Below are 21,802 nucleotides of genomic sequence, written 5' to 3'. Positions count from 1 at the left end.
TAAAAGTATAAAGCTATTCCAGTCTTTCCGCTAGCAGGCTTGATTGCATTTAAAAAATATTTTACTTTGAAATGATTATAGATCCACAGAAAGTTTTAAAGAGAAAGTTTGTACAGAGAAAGCCCACGTCCTCTTCACCCAGTTCCCCACAATGACAAAATTTCACATAGCTAGATTGCAAAATGAAAACCAAAAACTTGACATTGGTACCACGCACAGATTCCATTCATCTGCCAATTTCATATGCGCTCATTTGCATGTGTGCGTGTGGGTATGTCTGTGTGTGGTGTATTTAGTTCTTGCAGTTTTATCACATGTGTAGATTCGTGTGACACAATCAAGACACAAAACTGTTCTATCATCCAAAGATCTTCCTCACACCCCCTATAGTGAACTCTGCTTCCCTCTAGTTCCCAATGCCTGGAAAATTTCAAGAATGTTAAATATATGGAATCACACAGTGTGTAACCTTTTGAGGTTGGCCTTTTTTGCTCAGCATAAAGGCCTAGAGTTCATCCGAGATGTTGCATGTAGGGAGAGTTCATTCTTTTTTGTTGCTGAGTGATATTCCCTGGTATGGATGGAACTGGATGTTCTTCTGGTCTATAGCTTGTATTTTCATCTTCTCCTTTTCATTCCTTCACTGAAGGACGTTTTTGTTTTCCAGTTTTGCACTGTTACAGCTAAAGCTGCTATGTAGGCTTCAATTACATCTTTAAAGAAAAGAAAATTAAACAAACAAATAATCAAATGCGATGAACATTTGTGAATAAGTTTTTAGGTCAACCAAAGCTTCCATTTCTCTGGAATAAATGCCCGGGAGAGCAATTGCTGGGCCATCTGGTAAGTATGTGTTTAACTTTTTAAGTAACCGCCGGCCGGGCGCGGTGGCTCACGCCTGTAATCCCAGCACTTTGGGAGGCCGAGGCGGAAGGATCATGAGGTCAGGAGATCAAGACCATCCTGGCTAACACGGTGAAACCCTGTCTCTACTAAAAAATACAAAATATTAGCTGGGCGTGGTGGCGGGCACCTGTAATCCCAGCTACTTGGGAGGCTGAGACAGGAGAGTTGCTTGAACCCAGGAGGCGGAGGTTGCAGTGAGCCGAGATTGCGCCACTGCACTCCAGCCTGGCGACAGAGCGAGACTCTGTCTCAAAACAAAAAAAAAGAAAAAGAAACTGCCAAACAGTTTTCCAGAGTGGCTGTGCCATTTTTCATCCTCACCAGCAGTGCATGGGAGCTTTAGTTTCTACGCATCCTCATCTGGTAGTGTCATTATGCCCTCTTATTTTAGCTGTACTAATGGGGGTATAGTGATATCATAGTCTTCATTTGCATTTCTCTAATGGCTACAGATGTTGACTATTCTTTCATGTGTTTGTTTGCCATCCATATATTCTCTTTGATGAAATGCCTCTTCATGTCTTTTGCCTATTTTCTTTCTTTCTTTTCATTTCTTTGTTTTTTTGGTTTTGTTTGTTTGTTTGTTTGTGTTTTTGTTTTTGTAGACAGGGTTTTGCCATGTTGGCCAGGCTGGTCTCAAACTCTTAGGCTCGAGGAATCCTTCTACCTTGGCCTCCCAACATGGGGGGATTACAGGCATGAGCCACCGGGCTGGGCTTTGCCAATTTTCTTTTTATTTTTTTTCTTTTTTTTTGAGATGGAGAGAATCTCTCTCTGTCACCCAGCCTGGAGTGCAGTGGTGCAATCTCGGCTCACTGCAATTTCCACCTCTCAGGTTCAAGCGATTCTTGTGTCTCAGCCTCTTGATTAGCTGGGATTACAGGCACGTGCCACCATGCCCAGCTAATTTTTGTATTTTTAGTAGAGATGGGGTTTCGCCATGTTGGCCAGGCTGGTCTCGAACTCCTGACCTCAGGTTACCTGCCCCCGTCGGCCTCCCAAAGCGCCGGGATTACAGGCGTGAGCCACCATGCCTGGCCATCAATTTTCTAATGGGATTGTTTGGGTTTTTTTTTGTTTGGGTTTGTTTTGTTTTACTGTTGAGTTTTGAGAGTTTTTTATTCTAGATACGAGTCCTTTGCCAGATATATGGTTTACAGATGTGTTCTCCCTGTCTATAGCTTGTCTCTCCATCCTCTGAACTGGATCTCTCACAGAGCAAACGTTTTTAATTCTGAGGAAGCCCAATTTATCAGTTTTTTTCTTTCATGGATTATATTTTTTGGTGTTGAGTCTAACAAACTCTTTACGTAGCCTTCGATCCCAAACATTTTCTCCTATGTTTTCATCTAGAAGTTGTATAGTTTAATGTTTTGTATTTAAATCTGTGATCCATTTGAGTTAATTCTTGTATCAGGTGTGAGACTTAGGTTGTGTTTGTTATGTTTGTTTGCTGTGTTGTTTGTTTTGTCCAAGATGTCCAAGGCTCCAGCACCATTTGTTGAAACGACTCTCCTTCCTCCATTGAATTGCAGTTTCCCTCCATTCCCTTCTTTTGGTTTATTATAACTCATAGATAGTCTAATTTACAATACCCTGAATTATGAAAAGTTTATCTCCTAAAATTCTGCCTAGTCTTTTTCTCTGTCTCCTTCCCCCCTTCCCTCCTGCTGTGTGTCCTCTCTTTCTCTCTCTAGGTCTTTTTCAACAAGAAATAATTCCTGAGAGCAGCACTGTGCCAGTTCACACCAGACATAAACTATCCCCACCCTCGTGATGTTGGTGGCCAATGGCCAAGACCTGCTGTAAATCAGCAAACAAACGAATGAATGAGTGCCCTGCATGGGAGGGTGCCCGATGAGGGCTGTCCTAGGATGAGCTGGTTGGGGAGGAGCCTTCTGGGGAGGTGGCCTCGCTACTGGGACCTGAAGGCAAAGGGGAAGCTGAGTGTGTGCCGAGCGAGACAAAGAGGATTCTCAGGGCTTGGAAGACCTGGTGGGGGGTGGCATGAACGTCAGGAAGGAGCTGGAGAAGGAGACAGGAGCTGCTGGAAGGGCCCTGTGGCCCGGGCAATGAGTCTGGGCTTAGGCTAAGACATGGGGGGCCATGGAAGGCATTTTAAGCAAGGGGTGATATGATCTGACTTATGTCCGAGATTCTTCCCACGTCAGACCAGCTTCTCCACCTTTGTATCCAAGGTAATGAGCCAGAGCAGAAGTGGGCATAGCCTGCTGGTCTCCTTCAGAGAACCCAGGCTGGGGCCGTTGGGACTCCCAGGGTTTGTCAGTTACTCTCATGCCCCGAGCCCCGTTCCCGGTTATAAGAGCTGCTGGCCGGAGCAAGACACAGGATGTCAGCCAAGCCCGCAGGAGGGCTGAGGGTGCCTTTGTGGTGGCGATGGATGTGGCGGGGACTGCTGAGAAGAGATCTTTTGTGTTGTGAACAGCCTCTTGGGGTAGATATTTTCAGATTGCGAATCTAGTGTCATTAGAAAACACAGCTATAAATTAGGCTGCTCAGAAGCATGGGGTGAGTAATAATTAAGTAATAAAAGTCACCGCAGGGGAAAGGAACTGGAAAACAAAGAACCACCATTTGTAGCTGCACCACAGGCTGCTGTGTGAAGGACCTCTGAGCAGGGGCAGCAGCTTGAAGCTGCTGAACCTTTGCTCAGACAGAATCCCAGGCTCAAACAGAATCCCAGCTCAGCCCCGGCCCAAAGAGAGCTGCATGCAGGGGAGGCAGACTGGCCTAGGAGCACAGACGGCGGCCAGGGAGTGGATATTTAGTGTCTGCTTTAGCTCTACAGCTGTCTCTGGACCATAAGCTGAAACATGTGGAGGAGCCCGGCAGAGAGCAGAGCCAGCCTGGTAAGGCAATAGGGCAGGGTGAGGCCTGGGGCGGAAGGGGAACTTGTATTCAGCGCCAGCCAATTGCTGTAGCCAGGAGTGCAGTCCAGCATTGACAGAACTTACCAAATGTCAAGACACTCCAGGAAGTTGTTTTTTGAATGGAAAAAGTTTTCATTTTTAAGTGTTGACAATGACGTCAAAGTTTAAGACCACCATGCAGTCCACATAAAACGCAGAGTGAGAGGCTCCAGGTCTGCCACCTCCGGTCCCGAGCTGTGTGACCCTGGGAGCCGCTTTCCCTCTCAGGACCTCTGTTTCCTCATTCATTTTTTCTGTGAAATTAAGTCACGGGGTAAGTTCTGAGGTTCTGAACCCTTCCTGCGGCATTTGCATCTTTGAAAAACACATAAACCGGGTGCAGTGGCTCACGCCTGTAATCCCAGCACTTTGGGAGGCAGACGCAGGAGGATCGCTTGAACTCAGGAGTTTTGAGACCAGCCTGGGCAACATAGTGAGACCCCCTGTCTCTACAAAAAATAAACAAAAAATTAGCCGATATGTTGGCGCACGCCTGAGGTCCCAGCCACTTGGGAGTCTGAGAACATCGGATAAAAGCTGTGGATTCTCTCCTCAGATGAATGTCTTTACATAGCTGCACAGAAATAATTGCCTGGACCTTCCTGGGACTTTGGGAGGCTCAGAGCCTGGGGTTAGATCATCTCCAAGTCCTTAAGCCTTGAAGCATGAGGCCTGGATGCAGCGCCTTGGCCGCCCCACGTGACTGAACCAGAAGTGCCCTGAACAAGATCCCATGGTGACCCAGGTGCACAGTTTGAGAAACACTGCTCAAAATGCCCTTTGGCTGTCGAAGACTCTTCCATGTTCCAGTCACTGGCCGTGTTCTGGATACCGCTCAGCGGGAACGTGGTTCCCATAGATGTTTCCCAGCGTGTAGGCTGAGGAACCCCTGCGTACAAGTGTCCTGTGGCCGGTGTCACAAATTACCATGAACTTGGTGGCTTAAACAACAGGAAATGATTCTCTCACAATTCTGGAGGCCAGAAGCATGAAACAGGAGTCAACAGGCCCCGCTCCTTCCCAGGGTTCTAGCCGAGGACCCTTCCTGCCTCTTCCAGCTGCTGGCAGCTCCAGGTGTTCCTTGGTTTGGGGTTACAGGGTAGCTCACGTTATATTAGGTTGGTACAAAAGTAATTGCAGTTTTTTTTTTTTTTTTTTTAAAGTAATTTGAGGCCAGGTGCGGTGGCTCACGCTTGTAATCCCAGCACTTTGGGAGGCTGAGGTGGGTGGATAACCTGAGGTCGACAGTTCGAGACCAGCCTGGCAAAATGGTGAAACCCCATCTCTTCTAAAAATGCAAAAATTAGCTGGGCATGGTGTTGGGAGCCTGTAGTCCCAGCTACTCGGGAGGTTGAGGCACGAGAGTCACTTGAACCCAAGAGGTGGAGGTTGCAGTAAGCCGAGATCACGCCACTACACTCCAGCCTGGGCAATACAGCAAGACTCTGTCTCAAAAAGAATAAAAGGAAAAGAAAAAGAAGTAATTTGACAATGCTGGTCTAGAGTCTTGATTACCTTCCAGTTAGTTTACTTTGGGGTTTTTTCCTCCAAACATATTTGGTAGGCAGTCCAGCATACCTCCTAGCCTATCACTTCTGGCACAGTATCTATTTGTCACTGTCAGTGATGTCAAGATTGATAACGGGTAAATTTTATGTTGTGTATATTTACCACAGTAATAACACGACGATCATAGAAAGGGCTGGTCATTCGGTTCAGCTGCTGCAGCACGACCCATCTGTTGGGAATCTCCCATCAGCCTCCACCTAATCATTTTAGCAGCCACTGATGAATGTTCCCTAGATCCATTATTTCATTAGGAGTCACAAAACACTGATTTCCCCACAAATTCTGTCATTCCTCCTGCATTTATGAGCTCTGGTTTTTCTTTTTTGAGATGGAGTCTCGCTCTGTCGCCCAGGCTGGAGCACAGTGGTGTGATCTCGGCTCACTGCAAGCTCCGCCTCCCAGGTTCACGCCATTCTCCTGCCTCAGCCTCCCGAGTAGCTGGGACTAGAGGTGCCCGCCACCGCGCCCGACTAATTCTTTGTGTTTACTATTTAGTAGAGATGGCATTTCACTGTGTTAGCCAGGATGGTCTTGATCTCCTGACTTCATGATCCACCCGCCTCAGCCTCCCAAAGTGCTGGGATTACAGGCGTGAGCCACCATGCCTGGCCGAGCTCTGGTTTTTCTATAAAGAACTTTCCCTTATTGCCTATTTGATTACCCAAGATCCTGTTAGTACAGGAGGAAAGGCAGGTAAATGCTCTGTTATTTATTTTCAGAATAATGATTTTGTGGCCTAGCAACCTCCAAACTGCACAAGGAGGTTTTCCTTTTTTCCCCAACCAGAATTATACATATATGTCCATGTGTCATATAGAGAGTGCTATATGATGGATTTCAACTCACGGCCGTTGTTATTCTATCTAATCCTCAAATTGTCCTGTCTTTGGCCAATTTGGGCTGGCCCCTGTGGTCCATTACCATGTCTCCCAATAGCCTCTGACAGCCTTCTTGCTTCTGGCATGGGTACCTCCTGGGCACAGAGATCAACCCTTTCTCCAGTGATCCCTGGTTCTTTTGAGCAGAGAACAGCACTTTGAGACCACAGTCTAGGCACTAGGGGTGCTCATTGCTACTGAGTTGTGATCACTTCTAGACTTTTACAGTGGACAGAGATAGGGATAGGAAACATGTTACTTTTTATAAAGAGGAAAACTAATGAGTTCGTGATGATATTTACAATTCAAATTTAAAATTACAGAGGTTCTTTTTCTACTACTTTGATTTTATATAGGTATTTCTTTTCTCCTAATGGCATTTATATAATTACTAATTTGCTTTATCCTGGAATGTATACATAATAGTTTCAAACTAACAATATCAACATTATTATTAGCAACAAGGACACAGCTTCAGATTTCCTCATGGTTCTTTTTATCCTCAGGATATTTTACGCTAGGGATATTCTACCCAAATCTCTTTTAAAGTCACTTGAAGCTGGGCGAGGTGGCTCACGCCTGTAATCCCAGCACTTTAGGAGGCTGAGGTGGGCAGATCACTTGAGGTCAGGAGTTTGAGACCAGCCTGGTCAACATAGCAAAGCCCTGTCTCTACTAAAAATACAAAAAATTAACTAGGTGTGGTGGCTGGTGCCTGTGATCTCAGCTGCTCAGGAGGCTGAGGTGGGAGAATCACTTGAACCTGGGAGGCAAGGTTGCAGTGAACTGAGATTGCATCACTGCACTCCAGCCTGGGTGACAGAGCAAGACTCCACCTCAATAAATAAATAATGTCACCTGAAATCATCTGTGTTTATGCCACAACTTGACATACAATTAGGTTCATTTGCTCTCTCCTGTTGTGATATGGGGTAGATGCTAATCCTTTCTCTTTAATTTTTTCATAATTAGCAAAAAAAACCATTTTTTATATGTTTCCAAAGTCAAAACTATAACACAAAGTCTATTCAAAAAGTTCTAGGTTTCCTTTCTGTTATTTCCTTCCTGTTCTCTCCCTCATTCTACAGGTAACTTCTTAGTTAATAAGTTTGGTTTATCTTTTCATTTTCTTCCTCATGAAAATAGAAATATATGTATATGCATCATGTATATGATATACATCATAAATTCTAGGTATCTATTTTATATATATGGGGGCATCCTATGGGACTGGTTAAGGGCACTTATTTAGTTTTTTCTGGTTGTTTCTGAGCTGCAAGCGTGTACAAAAATTAGGGGAGCTGGGAGTTATTAACCAAGTCCCAGACATGCTGGGTTGGCTGTTTCGAGGGTTATTGTTTGGCTTCCTGGACTGTTGGTAAAGACCACAGTCTGACTTCCTACAAGTCTGGCATAGCAGGTGGCTTCCTGGGCTGGTTACTGTACAAAACGGGCTGGTTTCCTGGCCTATCTGCAGATTGTGGCTCATAGTTTTGTTTTTGTTTTTGCTTTTGTTTTGAGACAGAGCCTTGCTCTGTTGCCTAGGCTGGAGTGCAGAGTGACGTGATCTCGGGTCACTGCAACCTTCATCTCCCGACTTCAAGCGATTCTCCTGTCTCAGCCTCCCTAGTAGTTGGGATTACAGGCACACGCCACCACGCCCAGCTAATGTTTGTAGTTTTAGTAGAGACAGGGCTTCACCATGTTGGCCAGGCTGGTCTCAAACTCCTGTCCTCAGGTGACCCACCCTCCTCGGCCTCCCAAAGTGCTGGAATTTCAGGTGTGAGCCACAGCGCCCAGCCCATAGTTCACTTTTATATGTGGTTTGGCCATTGTCCATTTGGATATTCAGCCTCTCAACCTGTTTAGAGATTAGGTCCCACCTGGGAGCAGTTGGCCATTCGCTGCAAGGACATGAAATCCCACTGCTACAGAGGCTTGTGGCTGAGCGGGTCTGCCTTGCGGTGCTGCCCGCACTGCTCTGGGATCTTACCCTTCTCATCTGTAAGATGGGAATAATACTAGTCTCCATTTTTGTGTTGGGAAGGGGTGGAGCATACAAAATACCTAGGGTAAGTGCTCCTTGGCTGGAAATCACTGTCAAAGAGAACCAGAGCCAGACACTGATTAAAGGTGGTAAAGACATTTTATTCAATACTATTGCAAAAAGGGAGAAGCTTCAGTATAGAACTGAGTTCAATTCCAGATACAACAGAAGTGGGGATGTTTGGCTGAGGAACCAAGGGAGGGGCGGGGTCAGTGGATGGAAAATTACTAAGAGGAGACGTCAAGGCAGGAAGATCCTTGCTAAAGGCAGGCTAAGGTCATCAGATATCAAGGGTACAGGTGAGGAACCTAATCAGCTGTCAAGGGTAATCAGATGTGAAGGGGTGGCGAATCAATGTAGCGGGACTCTTGGCTAAAACTGGCTTCAGCAGGCCAAGGATAGGGCCCAGGGATGTGGCCTAGTGAGAAAGAGAGCTCAGAGGACCAGACCTCTAACGTTTGGTCAAGGAGAGAGTCCTACCACCATCGCAGGCCCAGCACTCATAAGCCTAGGTGAGGCACCTGTTTCATAGCTTTTGCGGGCTGGGAGTGAGGCTTTCACAGCTGTAGGAGTGATGCACCCTGCAGCTCCTGATGTTTAGGAGGCTCCTGGGGGCGGGGGGTGGGGAGCGGATGCCTCCGTCTTTCCAGGGCCTCAAGCTCTGTCTGAATTTCTTCCCTCCAGGCCTTCCACACCCTTCTTTGATCTGCTGCAGCACCGGTACCTGCAACTGTGGGTACAGGAACAAAAGGCCACCCAGAAAGCCATCAAACTGGAGAAGAAGCAGAAGGTAAATGTAGCCCTCACTCCTGAGTTGCCAGCTGAGGGGGTGGAGAAGAGAGACGGGCTGGCCAGGGCCAAGCATCGAGATGACATTTGTGTATGTTTGTCATTGGGGGTGGGTGGGAAATCAGGTTGCATCTTCTGACCAGCATCAGAGAATCTAGAGCTGAAAGGATCCAGTTCTGACCCTACGTAAGTTCAGAGGGTAGAGGACATGGGTCCAGGCCACCAGTCAACAGGCCCCGTGTGACCCTGAGCGGGGATAAGAACCCAGCTGTCCTGACTCCTACCTAGGCACCCTTCTCACCAAACGTCTGCACAACTTCACACACCCAAAATCAGATTTTAGACTAATCCGACCTGGCCCACACAGAAGTATGTCCTGTACAATCTATAGAGAAAAGGCCAATAAGGCAAAGTTGAAGAGGAACCCACTTCTAAAAGGGTGCCTCAAAGAACACATTATATTAAACTTTGTAACATTTTATTACAAATTAACCAGGAAGCAGTATTCCAAACACCTCCCAAGCAGGACATGCATCCTCGCATCTATGCTACCAAGGGCGCAAGGCAGGCATTGTAATCTCTGCTTCCCAGGCGTGGAAGTCGAGGCTTGGGGAGACAGTACCTGCACAGGGAAGTTTGAGCTGAGGTCCCGAGGATGTCCAAACACTGCCGATTGCTGGTGATAGGAGTCCCTAGCAATGAGCAGGACATCAGGTCAGTGAGGATTTTAGCAGGCAGGAAAACCATCTTTAACTGTTCATTTGCATTGTCATACACATGTGAAAATACTCACGGCCGGGTGCGGTGGCTCACGCCTATAATCCCAACACTTTGGGAGGCCGAGGTGAGTGGGTCACCTGGTTTGAGACCAGCCTGGCCAACATGGTGAAACCCCTGTCTCTACTAAAAATACAGAAATTAGCCGGGCATGTTGGTGGGCGCCTGTAATCCCAGCTACTCGGGAGGCTGAGGCAGGAGAATAGCTTGAACCCGGGAGGCGGAGGTTGCAGTAAGCTGAGATTGCACCACTTCACTCCAGCCTGGGCGACAGAGTGAGACTCTGTCTCAAAAGAAAAGATACTAAAATGGTACTTCCTGGCTGGGTGCGGTGGCTCACGCCTGTAATCCCAGCACTTTGGGAGGCCGAGGCAGGTGGATCACGAGGTCAGGAGACCATCCTGGCTAACACGGTGAAACCCCGTCTCTACTAAAAATACAAAAAATTAGCTGGGTGTGGTGGCACGAGCCTGTAGTCCCAGCTAATCAGGAGGCTGAGACATGAGAATTGCTTGAACCCAGGAGGCGGAGGTTGCAGTGAGCCAAGATCGTGCCACTGCTCTCCAACCTGGGCGACAGAGCGAGACTCCGTCTCAATAAAAAATAAATAGATAAAATAGTACTTCCTTTAAAGTATTCTGAAACTCAAACGTTCAGAGAGATCAGATTGGCCTCCTCCGCAGTAGGTCCAGACTGATGATGGTAAAATCAGATTTGTTCTATGTTCACGTGGTGCTTTACAGACTTCATCAAGGGCGTGGCTCCAGTGTGGCTGGTTGTCATGACAATCACAACCAGCACCCTCCCCAAGCCTCTGAGCTGAGGGCTGGGCTGAGCACGCACCCTGAGTTTCTGCATTTAGTTCTCCGAGAATGCCCTGACGTCAGTCTCTCCTCTTATCATCTCAGTGTGGTTTATTTGACAGGGAAACTAGGGCTCAGAGAGATGAAGTGATTTGCCAACAGTGTCAGACCTAGGTGTGTCCAGCCTGAGAGTCCAGGCTTTTCCCGAAGGAGAGGTCCCACTCCTGCTGTTTACGGAAAAGCCTGGGGCTCAGCGACAGCGCCTGTGATGTGCTAGGGCCAACCTGGGGATCGGAGGAGTCTTTCTAGAAATCCTGGTACACCTCAGGAGGGGCCAGGAGGGGTGTACGAGTTGGGGGTCCAAGGATTTCCAGGCGTGGCGGGTGCCAGGGCCTCTCCTGGCTCTTCTCAGCCGTCTGCAGAGCCCCAGACAGCTCATTAAAGAGCTGGGCATTGTAATAATATTTTAAGAGCAACCCATGACCAGTTTATTTGTTAATGGCTCAAGCAAGAGTCCACTTGCTATGGTAATGGCCGGTTCCAGAGGGAGCATTACCAGCACAAACTGTTTTCTAGCCCTGCATTAGAGCTGGGAGTTCTTTTGGTTTTTTCGTCTTCCTTTCTTTGTTTTTGAGACGGAGTTTCACTCTTTTCGCCCAGGCTGGAGTGCAATGAGGCAATCTCAACTCACTGCAACCTCCGCCTCTTAGGTTCAAGTGATTCTCCAGCCTTGCCTCCTGAGTAGCTGGGATTACAGGCACCTGCCACCAGGCCCAGCTAATTTTGTATTTTTAGTAGAGACGGGGTCTCACCATGTTGGCCAGGCTGGTCTCAAACTCCTGACCTCAGATGGTCCACCCACCTCCTGACCTCAGATGGTCCACCTTGGGAGCAAAGTGCTGGGACTACAGGCGTGGGAGCAAAGTGCTGGGACTACAGGCGTGAGCCCATTGTGCCCGGCTTAGAGCTGGGAGTTTTAATTAGCAGGTATTTCACGCAACCCAGTGTTGGTAAATGCACCCCATCTTCCGGCTCTAGGAGAAAGCCCCTCCTTTTCAAGCAGAGCCCCCTGAAACAGCTCGTGTGGTTTGGAGCAGGTGCCAGCTCTGCATGTGTAGCTGAGGGAATCTCTCTGTGTTGGGGTCTTGGTTTCTGCACTGGGCACAGAAAGGGGTCTGATTAAATGAGGGCCCGCCATGCTGTGTCTGTGAAGGGAGGAAAATATCTTTCTTTCTACCCATCCTAGACTCATGGCTGAGGGCCCTATCACAAAAGACAGGTTTGCAAGAGGAAAGCATTCAAATGTCTTTCAGTTTTATGTGACACGTGAGCCTCCGTAAGGAAATGAAGGCCCAAAGAAATGGTTAAACGCATGTATTTTTAGGCTGGATTTGGTGAAGAAGGGGATAGTTGTGGAGAAACAGGATTGGATGAATAGTGAGATCTTTTGGTGATAAACTGGGGGAAACTTCGCAAGTCCTGTTTGTTCAGATTATCAGGATGTTCTTTACCTGTAGGTTCTGGGGGCCACCTCTGGAATGAGGGTCTCATAACCTGCTTGAGGGGAGAAGGGCAGGGGACGTGAGAGAGACCGTCCTACTTCTGCCCTTTTTCAGTATGCCAACAGCGCATATTTGGAGGTATTGTGAACTCCATCACTTAGCGCGTAGCAGGCAGTCAGAACATACTTGTATCAACCTTGTAATCTTGCTCCAAGATTCTCTGTGTCTGCTATATTGTCCTACAAATGGCTACAAACCCACCAAACGCTGGGAGGCTGTGGTCTGGGGTTGACAGACAATTTACCGGACTTGCTTAGATGGTCAGTTTGCAAGGCCACATCCCCCCAGCCACAGACCTCGGTGTCCTCCTTAAGCCTGTCAGCATCTGGGTATGGCCTGACTGGGATGACCCCAGATGAAATTCATGGCAACAGCTACCGATAAGTGAGCCATCATCTTGGCCAGCTGCCCTGCTCAGAGTTGAACTCAGCAAACCCTGCAAGAACCCTGCTCGCCCTATTTCCAGCAGAGAGAACCGAGGCTCAGACAGGTGACATGACTGCTTGCCTCCGATTCCGAAGCCCGGCTCCCTAACCCCCGACTAGACAGCCTCTCTGCTTTGGTTCAAAGATAGTTTCAAAACCTTCTAGACATGGCCAGATGTGGTGGCTCACACCTGAAATCCCAGCACTTTGGGAGACCAAGGCCAGTGGATCATTTGAGGCCAGGAGTTTGAGACCAGCCTGTCCAACATGGCGAAACCCCATCTCTACTAAAAACACAAAAATTAGCCGGGCGTGGTGGCAGGTGCCTGTAAACCCAGCTACTTGGGAGGCTGAGGCAGGAGAATCGCTTGAATCCAGGAGCCTAGATCACAGCACTGCACTTCAGCCTGGGCAACAGAGCGACACTCTGTCTCAAAAAAAAAAAAAAAAAAAAAAAAGGGTCGGGGGGCTTGTAAGTGATCCATAGACACTTTCAATAAAATTAACACAATAAATCAATAAAAGGGGTTTACTGGGGTGGTGGCACCTCGATTAAACTCGGTGCAGTCTTTATTTGCCGACTCTGCCTTCCGTGTGCTTCACGCCATGGGAGGCCACGTGGAGTTCATGGGGCCCCGCCCTTGGAAGCCAGGGCAGATCCATGTTCTGTAAGGCCTGAAAAGTCTACAGTTTGGAATCCTGATTTATGAGAAAGTACATAAAGGAAACCTGAGAGCCTGTGAGCTCACGCCCTGGGCCCCTCCTAACCGAGCCCTGAGATAAAGGACTTGGCAGCATTGGCCTCAGGGCTATTCCACCAGGCCTCTGTCCCCAACACTCCCCTGGGGCTGCAGGTCTGTGGCTCTGGCTGCAGCCAATACTGATGACTCCCAGACCAGGGCTTCCAGCCCATCCCCAGCTGCCTATGCCCTGTCCCCTCACACATCTCAGGACATGACACAGTCAAAGCCAAACCAAGTCTTTTGGATCAGTCCAGAACAGACCTTATGAGCTATGTGGCTCTAACAGTGGACTTGCTGGCACCTGTTAGAGGGCACAGGCACGCAGGTCAGCAGCAGACGGGCTTCTCCTGTGTCTCTGAAATCACACCTGCAGAGACACCATGGTGGGGGGTCCCTGAGTTCCCCGAATAAGCTCTCACTCCTCTGCATGAGCAGGCCATGGAGGACTTGTTCTAAGAGACACTAACCTCTCGAATCATGCAGTTCTTCATTCAGACACCATGGAGTCCTGGGGACCCACTGGGACTGCGTTAGCCACGGAGGACAAGTTCAAGGATGACTGAGACACTATCCATGCCCTCAGGGTGGTTGCATGCTGGAATCCCACGTGTTCCAGGGACTGGAATGCTCCGGGTATCCTGGGGTTCCACCCCCCGCCCCCAGTCTCCTGAGCTGTGGCTAGAGACAGGACCACGGAGGCAGGTGGTGTGAAACAGCCTTGGAGAAGGGCTGGGGCTGGAAGGAAAGTGACCGAGGATCTTGCCATGCCAAGCATCCCAGCCCCCTGTCTTTGTATTCCTTCAGCACGGCCTTCTCCAAATAGCCAGGCGACCGTCTCACCGTTGCCTTTCCCTGGTCTGCAGGTGGTCCTTGGGAAGCTGTATGAGACCCGGAGCAGTCAGCTGAGGAAGTACAAGCCGCCCGTGAAGCTGGACACCTTGTGGCACATGCCTCACTTCCAGAAGGTCAGTGTCACCTTCATCCATGCCCCTCCCTGCCTCATGCTGGCTGCTGGTCACCTTGCCAGGTCTTTACCTGCTGTCTCTAAGTTCTGTGGGCTTCTCGCCATCGATTAGCACAACAGCAGCAGCAGCAACAGCTCATGTTTCTTGAGCACTTCCTAAGGCCCGGAGCTGAGCCTATGTGCACCATCTCCATGACTTTTCACATTCACTGAAGGGGGCAGCTGCTGGTACCAGGCCTATTTTCCGGACAGGGAACATAGTGGATGCTGCAAAGTGGCAGAGTCTTGGGCTGAACCCAGACCATCTGGGTGCAGAGGCTGGGCGGCTGTCCACCTGAGGCAGAGGCGGTCTACCTGTAGAGGAGGCTGTCCACCCGAAGCAGAGGCTGTCTACGTAGAGGAGGCTGTCACCTGGGAAGCAGGCTGTCCACCCGAGGCAGAGGCTGTCTACCTAGAGGAGGCTGTTGCCTGGGGAAGAGGCGGTCCATCTGGGGCAGAGGCTATCTACCTGTAGAGGAGGCTGTCTACCTGGAGGAGGCTATCCACTTGGAAGGAGACTGTCCACCTGGGGCGGAGGCTGTCTCCCTGGGGCAGGGGCTGTCTCCCTGGGGCAGAGGCTGTCTGGGCCAAACTTCCCTCCAGGGAAGGGGTAGCTGATGCATGACATCCTGCGCTGGGAATTTTGGGGTGCAAGACAGATGCATGCCAACCAGGATGAACTTCCCACAGAGCGACGTCCCTGGGGAGAGAGGAGCAAAGGTCTACCAAGGACTGGGGCAAGTGTGCGACATGTACCCAGACTGACCTAGATAAGGACCCAGGGAACGCGCCACGTTCTGGCCTCAGAACTCAACCGGCGTTCTCTCAAGCACGTAGCCCTGTAGCACCCAGACAGGGATTCATCTTCAACAGCTTTTGGCAGGGAAAGAACAGTCAGTGTAAGAGCCGGGGGCACCATACGGAGAAAGGGAAATGGGATATTTGGGAACAGTGGCTTCAGGATGGGGCTGAAGGAGCTGCGTGTGCTCAGCTCAGGCAGAGGGAGCCTTTCTCGGAGGCCACAAGGCACCCCCCCGGCCCCAGGAAGACAGCTGCACAAAGCAACGTTCCTGGCCAGCCAGGCCCGGCTGCTGTGCCACATTAAACTGCAATTTAAACAATGAAGGGCCGGTGCCTTTCTGAGCCTAATGCACTTGAACAGGCTGTAGAGCTTCACCGGAGAAACCTGCTCTGCCCCCCTTGACGCGGCCTCTCATGTTCTGCCCAAGTGGCCTCTGCCAGCATATGTCAATGACCATGCGCCCCGCCGCCCGTCAGTGCGCTGCCTCCGTGCACAGCAGACATCAAGGGAGGAACAGGGCCGAGCACATTCGGGAGGTGGTGGGAGTCACTGCAGCTCTGCAGCTCCTCTCACTGCTCCTGCCCTCAACAGCATGGCTCATCTCTAGCTTCTCTGCCTTTTCCAGCCATGTCACTTCCTCTGCTTCCCCTGCTCTCTCACTTACTCAGCAGATTCCATCTACAGCCTCCATCCTGGCCCTGGCTGTGGTCTTTCCTCCCTGCCTTTTTTTTTTTTTGAGACGGGGTCTCGCTCTGTCGCCCAGGCTGGAGTGCAGTGGCCGGATCTCAGCTCACTGCAAGCTCCGCCTCCCGGGTTTACGCCATTCTCCTGCCTCAGCCTCCCGAGTAGCTGGAACCACAGGCTTGCACCACCATGCCCAGCTAATTTTTGTATTTTTTGCAGAGATGAGGTTTCGCCATGTTGGACAGGCTGGTCTCGAACTCCTGGGCTTAAGTGATCCTCCTGCCTGGGCCTCCCAAAATGCTGGGATTACAGGCCTGAGTCACCACACCCAGCCACCTCCCTGCTCTTTTCTCTGTGAGAATCCCTGTGGTCCGTGGGAACGCTGCCTGAGAAGGGACTGGGACCCAGCACTCCCCTGGCATGGGCTGTCCTCTGCAGGACTCTGCTTTAGGCCTTGACTCCCAGCCCCACTCAGCCCCCTCCTTTCTGACTTAGAGCCCAAGACCATGGACACAGGACACTCAGGTGGTCTCCCCTCAGCAGAGCAAGGAAAGGGCTCCGGGTAACGGTGCTACACCTGTGCTGGGAGCTCCGGTCTCACTCACCTGTGTCCCATGGTGCCTGGCCCGGAGTAGGAGCTAAATGCACATAGAATGAGCTTCCATTTTCAAAAGAGGGGATTTGACTCAGCTGACCAGGGGTCTGCCAGTCTTGAGACCGTTATTCTGACATATGGCTATGAACAATAGCAAACCAGGAATGATGGCCTCCTGTTCCGTGCCAGGCACTGTGTGAGGTCATGTGTGCATATTCCTTCATTTCATCCTCAGAACAAGCGTCCTGACCGGGTGGTGTGGATGAGAGGCAGAGGGGGAGCACCTTCCTTGCCCACAGAGTGGCAGGGCCAGGAACCGAGGTGTGTCTGATGGCAGGGCCCAAGCTGGCACACGTGACCTATCAGGCCATAAAGATCATGAGAAAGAAAATCAACATGCAAGCCACAGTATCTGCCGAGTGTTTTCCTCCTTCCTGAGGATATTCGCAGGATGCTGGGCGTTAAAGCAGCAGGCTGTCTCCCTATCCTACTGGCCGGAAACCTGGGGCCAAGGGAAATGCGGAATTGTGCAGGGTTCATCCCCGGATGCCGCCCTGTCCAACCCAGCAGAGACCCTTAGGCCCACAGAGTGCTGCCGTTATAGGTGTCACACGCAGTCCCCTTCTTGTCAGGAAGTAACACCAACAAAAAGTATTTACTGAGCCCTTAGAATGCACCCGGGGCTGAGCATGCCTCGTCTCATAGATATCATGCCCCCATTCTACTGATGTGGAAACTGAGGCTTGCCGAGGTGAGAAGTGGAGTCTGGGTCCAATCTGGGGTTTTCTAGCCCCAGGGCCTCCCGAGGACCCCTTACCTCACCTCCAGGCCCCACCCACAGGTCCCCAGTCTCGCCACCAAGGGGCCCTTTCTTCCCCTTCCTGGCACTTAACTCTGCAATTAATTAACTGGGTAATTGTAATTTTTATCATCTTGTTCAGTAAAATGTGAGCCCCCAGGACCGTGCCTATCAGTTCCACACCTTGTCCCCAGAGGCCAGCAGGGTGCCTGGCACAGAGGAGGGGGTCAGTAAACATCTGTGGAATGAATGAATGAGGGGATGAAAGACTGAACTGCCAATACAGCCCAGAGTGACAGAAGAATTTAAAAGCCTGTTACGGACCTGATGAGCCTCCCCTTTCTCCCCTTCCCAAACCAAGCACCCAAGCACCCACCATCCTGGCAGCCACCAACCGGGCCTGGACTCAGAGGTCCGGGCGGGCAGCCAGGGCCACTCCCCGCAGTGGAGCTGCTGTCTGCGGTGTCTGTCGCGCGTGAAGCCCCGGAAGGGCCTTTGTCTGCGCCTGGCGTTGCCGCTGATCTGCTGCCCCCACCCCGGCCCCATTATGAAGGGAAAAGCGCTTCCAAAAAAGTTGAACCTGTCACGGTGATGGATAACCTAAATGGACTCTCCCCGCTCACGAACAGATGTCGACGCTGAACTCTGTCAGAAATAATTAAACACCTTTCACACGGAAAAGCAGCAGGCAGGGCGCGGCTGCTGCACCGACGCCGCCAGCCACAAGGGGGCTGCCCCGCCAGAGGGGCTGCCGAGACCCCCGCCCCGATGACCCGGGCCACTTACAGGGTCGTGAGAGGAGAGGGACCAAAGAGGGAAGAGGACACGTCCCCCACCGTGCATTCCCTCCAGGCAGGGCAGTAGACATGTCTTCTTTCTGGTCTGTGCCACCAGCAACTGCCCCGGGTGGCCGGAGCCCAGGAGGGGGCTTAGCCAGCAGCCAGCAAGGGGCCCTCCTTCCAGGACAGTTGGGCCTGGGCTCTCCGGGCCTCAGTTTCCTCATCTGAAAATGAGCGGGTGGGACTAGTTCTTGAGTGTCCCTTCCAATCCAAGATTCTGTGATTCCCAGCTCACTGGCCCAGGAGCCATGTGGGAGGGGATGGGGGCTCTTGGAGGTGCAGACCCCAAACCCAGGGTGAGCCAGCAGGGGGAGCAGCTCAGATCCTTCTCAGGTGCTCAGTTTGGGGATGGGACGTGAACTCATTGTCTCCCATCCCTGAATGGAGGAGCCGCTGGGCTGGGGCCGATGCCCCTGTGCCCTGGGGGGATAGGGACGCTCCCCTGCCCTTTGGCCCAGTGTTCTAGGTCTGCAGGGCAGACCGCAAGGCCAGCAGGGAGTAGCATGGTACGTCTGTGTGCACACATGACTCCAGGGACAGCCAAATGGGGTCAAGTGGTGACCCTGCCACACCTACCTGTCAGGTGGCTTTACCTGTCCGCGACCCACTTCCTATTCCGTAAAATGGGCTAACAAATGCTCCCCTGGCAGGGCTGCTGGGAGGATCTGGAGAGAACGTGTGAACCACGCTTAGCAGAACGCCTGGCCCATATTAACTGCCTATAAGTAGCAGCTGCCATGAGGATGGTTGTGGAGATCATTCATTCATTCACTCGCTCATTCACAAATCTTTTCCACCTGCGCCTTCGTGCCGGGCCCTGTTCCCTGCACTGACACTATGCTGGCAAGCAGGCCAGACTTGGGTGTGACTGCCGCCGTGGGGCTGCTGGCCACTGGCTTGGGGTGACATGGACAGACAGACCAACACACAGGCAGCTGCACAGCTGGCACCTGGGCTGGGAAGTCTGGAGAAGGTCTGCCCTAGGTGTCCTCGGGTGTCCCCAGGTGCCCCGTGTCCGCAGCCTGAAATGGTCTGGAGACACCAACCTTGCTTGAAGGGCGGAGGCCACTCCCATAACGATAGCCCCATGAAACGTAACCCTGCGTGGACCGGCCCACCCTGTTCCTGTGCCTTTTGCAGAAACCTCCTCAGGGCTCTCCAGGCGGGGTCCAGACACCCCTACTTGCCCAGGGGCCCTGGCTAACAGCACTTCCTCTGGTTCTCAACCAGCCCCTCGTGCATGGCCACACAAAGCAGACGGTACATCCTTCTGCCCAAAGATGGAGAGCGAGTGCCCCCAAAAGCTTGTGGCCGATGACAGTGGCGAAAGGCGGGATGCCACGGATGAAGAGATGGCTCAAGTACATGTTAGGAGACCTTGACAACCATGGCTTTGATCTGTATTTATTGCCACTTTAATAACATGTTGTTGGGTAAGAGTCCATGCCACGGGACCCCGTCTGGAGAGAAGCTCCCAAGCATCTCTGAGTGCACAATGCGTACAGACGTTTGGCAGGAGGGCCCCCCAATGGTAGCAGTGGTGATCTGTGGGGCGGGGGGGGGTTGAAGCTGATTTTCCTTTCTCTGATGCTCTTTTCTATATGCTTTGCATTTTTTTCATTGAGTAGATGTAGCTTTTCCAAAACCAGTAAGGCCAATTTTTAAAATGTTTTTAAAAGATGGAGATCCTGAGTTCTTCCCCAGGTGTTCATCCCAGTGTTCGACCCCCAGCTTTGAGCTCAGTTCTTCCTGATGTCTCACCAAACGTTCGCATGCTGCTGGCCAAGTCCGGTTTTGCATATTCAGCTTCCCTCGGCATGAAGGTCAGGGCTGTGCTCCAGCAGCGAAGCCTGCTGACTTCCAGAGTCTGGATCTTTATCATAAAAAGTACATCTTATAATTAGAGACCCAACATCCATTTTAGAAGGGGGCTTGCCCAAGCATCTGGCAGGGGCGGGGGGGGGGCGGTCTCCACGTTCCCCTCCCACCCCCACCCCCAGAACACCCGCCCCTGCCCCCACAGTCCTTGTCTCTCTACACCGCCAATACCCACCAACATTACATAGTCGTTCAGTCACTAAAGTATGAACAAATTGACTATATTTTCATTTGGCTTTTGGTTTCAGCCCCACTGCTTTAGAATAATGGCCCAAGCTATTAAGCTAACAGTTTGATTTACAAGCTTTTGTGCTCTGAACGCTGGGATCAGACTCCTCTGTTCGTGGAAGACTAACCCTGCCTCGGGTCTCCTGGGTCCCCTAGCTTCCCTAATAGAACAGGAGATGGAGGGAAAAAAACATATCTCAGCAGCCAGCCAAGCAGTGACACCCAGAGATGCAGCTGATTAGTGAAAGCTGCTGAATCTAAGAAAAGGATTTTCTTTCCCACCTTTAAGCTCTCTTACAAATCATAGCTGGCTGGAAAGTTAACTCTCTGCTAAACCCCCCAAGCGGGCTCCTAGTCTGTCCACCCTGCCGCCTCTGCCTCTCCACAAGGCTTGCCTGGTTAAAATGAAGATGGGCGGATCTCTACAAAGGTGTATCTGACCCCGGGAAGGATAGCTGCCAGATCTACTGCCCCTCTAAGGATCTCTGCACCAGTGATGTATTTTTAAGAGTCCTGTCGCTTCCTTGCATCCGAATAAGAATCGTCCTGTGTCACTGTGGAGGGCACCAAGTACAGGAATGGAATGTGTCACATGTGGAAACAGGGCAATGGGAAGAATGATTCAGAGGCCCTGATGGAGTTGACACTTCCTCTCTAAATACAGACACCCCCCATTCTACATGGATCAGTATGCAGACGAGCTGACTTGCTACAGGGATGAAAGCAGGAGGTTGGCCGGGCACAGTGGCTCACACCTGCAATCCCAGCACTTTGGGAGGCTGAGGTGGGTGGATCACCTGAGGTCAGGAGTTTGAAACCAGCCTGGTCAACATGGTGAAACCCCGTTTCTATTAAAAATGCAAAAATTAGCCAGGCGTGATGGCAGGTGCCTGTAATCCCAGCTACTCGGTGGGGCTGAGGCAGAAGAACCACTTGAGCCCCAGAGGTGGAGGTTGCAGTGAGCAGAGAGTGTGCCACTACACTCCAGCCTGGGTGGCAGAGCAAGACTGTCTCATTTAAAAAAAAAAAAAAAAAAAGCAGGAGCTTAATTGGTTTTACATAATCTGGCACCTCAGAGGTACAGAATTTTTAGGCACCTGCTTGTGAGGTGACATTGCTGCTCAAATACTGGCAAGCCACAAATAGCCAGAGCTGAAGGTCTGGGGCAGAGACAAGAGGAAAGGAGGCATTTGTGTATGTAGGGAGTGATGGGGGAATAGCGGCCAAGCTCCTAGAGCAGCACTCAGAGTCTGGGAGTGTCTGTGGTGGGGCCTGGAGAGGCCAGCAGTGAAGGGATGACCAAAGCTGACCCTTCCAACAGAACCAGTCCTGCAACCTGGGAACCCCCAGCCTGGCTGCCCCCTTCATCCTTCTAGCTCCAGAAGCTTTTTGTCTAATCCAGAAGGTGGTTCTCCCTGATTATATGCAAAAGTATCTCACGTTTTTGTTGAAAATCACCAGAATCAATGAGTAAGACAGTTGGTTTGGGCATCAGTCACATCTTTCTAATTTCTAGAGGCAGCGAGAGTCTCATGTTGAATTTGG

At 50.8% G+C, this 21,802-nt stretch overlaps 3 protein-coding genes across 21 annotated transcripts in view; 2 read left to right on the top strand and 1 right to left on the bottom strand.

Annotated features, from left to right (window-relative positions):
• Positions 1-21,802, top strand: part of SPACA9 (sperm acrosome associated 9) — a 468,643-nt gene that overhangs the window by 96,475 nt on the left and 350,366 nt on the right. The gene's annotated exons all lie outside the window — the stretch shown is intronic.
• The window catches only part of DDX31 (DEAD-box helicase 31), a 181,084-nt gene that overhangs the window by 34,751 nt on the left and 124,531 nt on the right, over positions 1-21,802 (bottom strand). For 6 of the 17 annotated variants that reach the window (XR_013405348.1, XM_015116488.3, XM_077967363.1 and 3 more), the window contains 2 exons: positions 9,742-9,811; positions 8,411-9,060 (listed from right to left, as the gene is read on the bottom strand). The exons of 3 other annotated variants lie outside the window; for them this stretch is intronic. Coding sequence is in view for 11 of the 14 variants with exons in the window: in XM_015116488.3 (XP_014971974.3) it covers positions 8,857-9,060; positions 9,742-9,811 (274 nt within the window). In the remaining 3 variants the exon portion in view is untranslated. Of the gene's footprint in view, positions 1-8,410; positions 9,061-9,741; positions 9,812-13,896; positions 15,133-19,539; positions 20,025-21,802 lie in introns of those variants that run through there. 8 more of the 17 variants (XR_013405349.1, XM_077967345.1, XM_077967360.1 and 5 more) reach the window with 3 other exon arrangements.
• The window catches only part of CFAP77 (cilia and flagella associated protein 77), a 170,266-nt gene that overhangs the window by 124,189 nt on the left and 24,275 nt on the right, over positions 1-21,802 (top strand). For both annotated transcript variants that reach the window (XM_015116516.3, XM_077967391.1), the window contains 2 exons: positions 9,015-9,120; positions 14,293-14,394. In XM_015116516.3, coding sequence (XP_014972002.2) covers positions 9,015-9,120; positions 14,293-14,394 — 208 coding nt within the window. The remainder of the gene's footprint in view (positions 1-9,014; positions 9,121-14,292; positions 14,395-21,802) is intronic.

Source organism: Macaca mulatta, chromosome 15 (assembly GCF_049350105.2).
Source record: "Macaca mulatta isolate MMU2019108-1 chromosome 15, T2T-MMU8v2.0, whole genome shotgun sequence".
NCBI classification, from domain to species: Eukaryota; Metazoa; Chordata; class Mammalia; order Primates; family Cercopithecidae; genus Macaca; species Macaca mulatta.
Note: the sequence above shows the minus strand (reverse complement) of the source record. Positions and strands in the feature narration are given on the sequence as shown.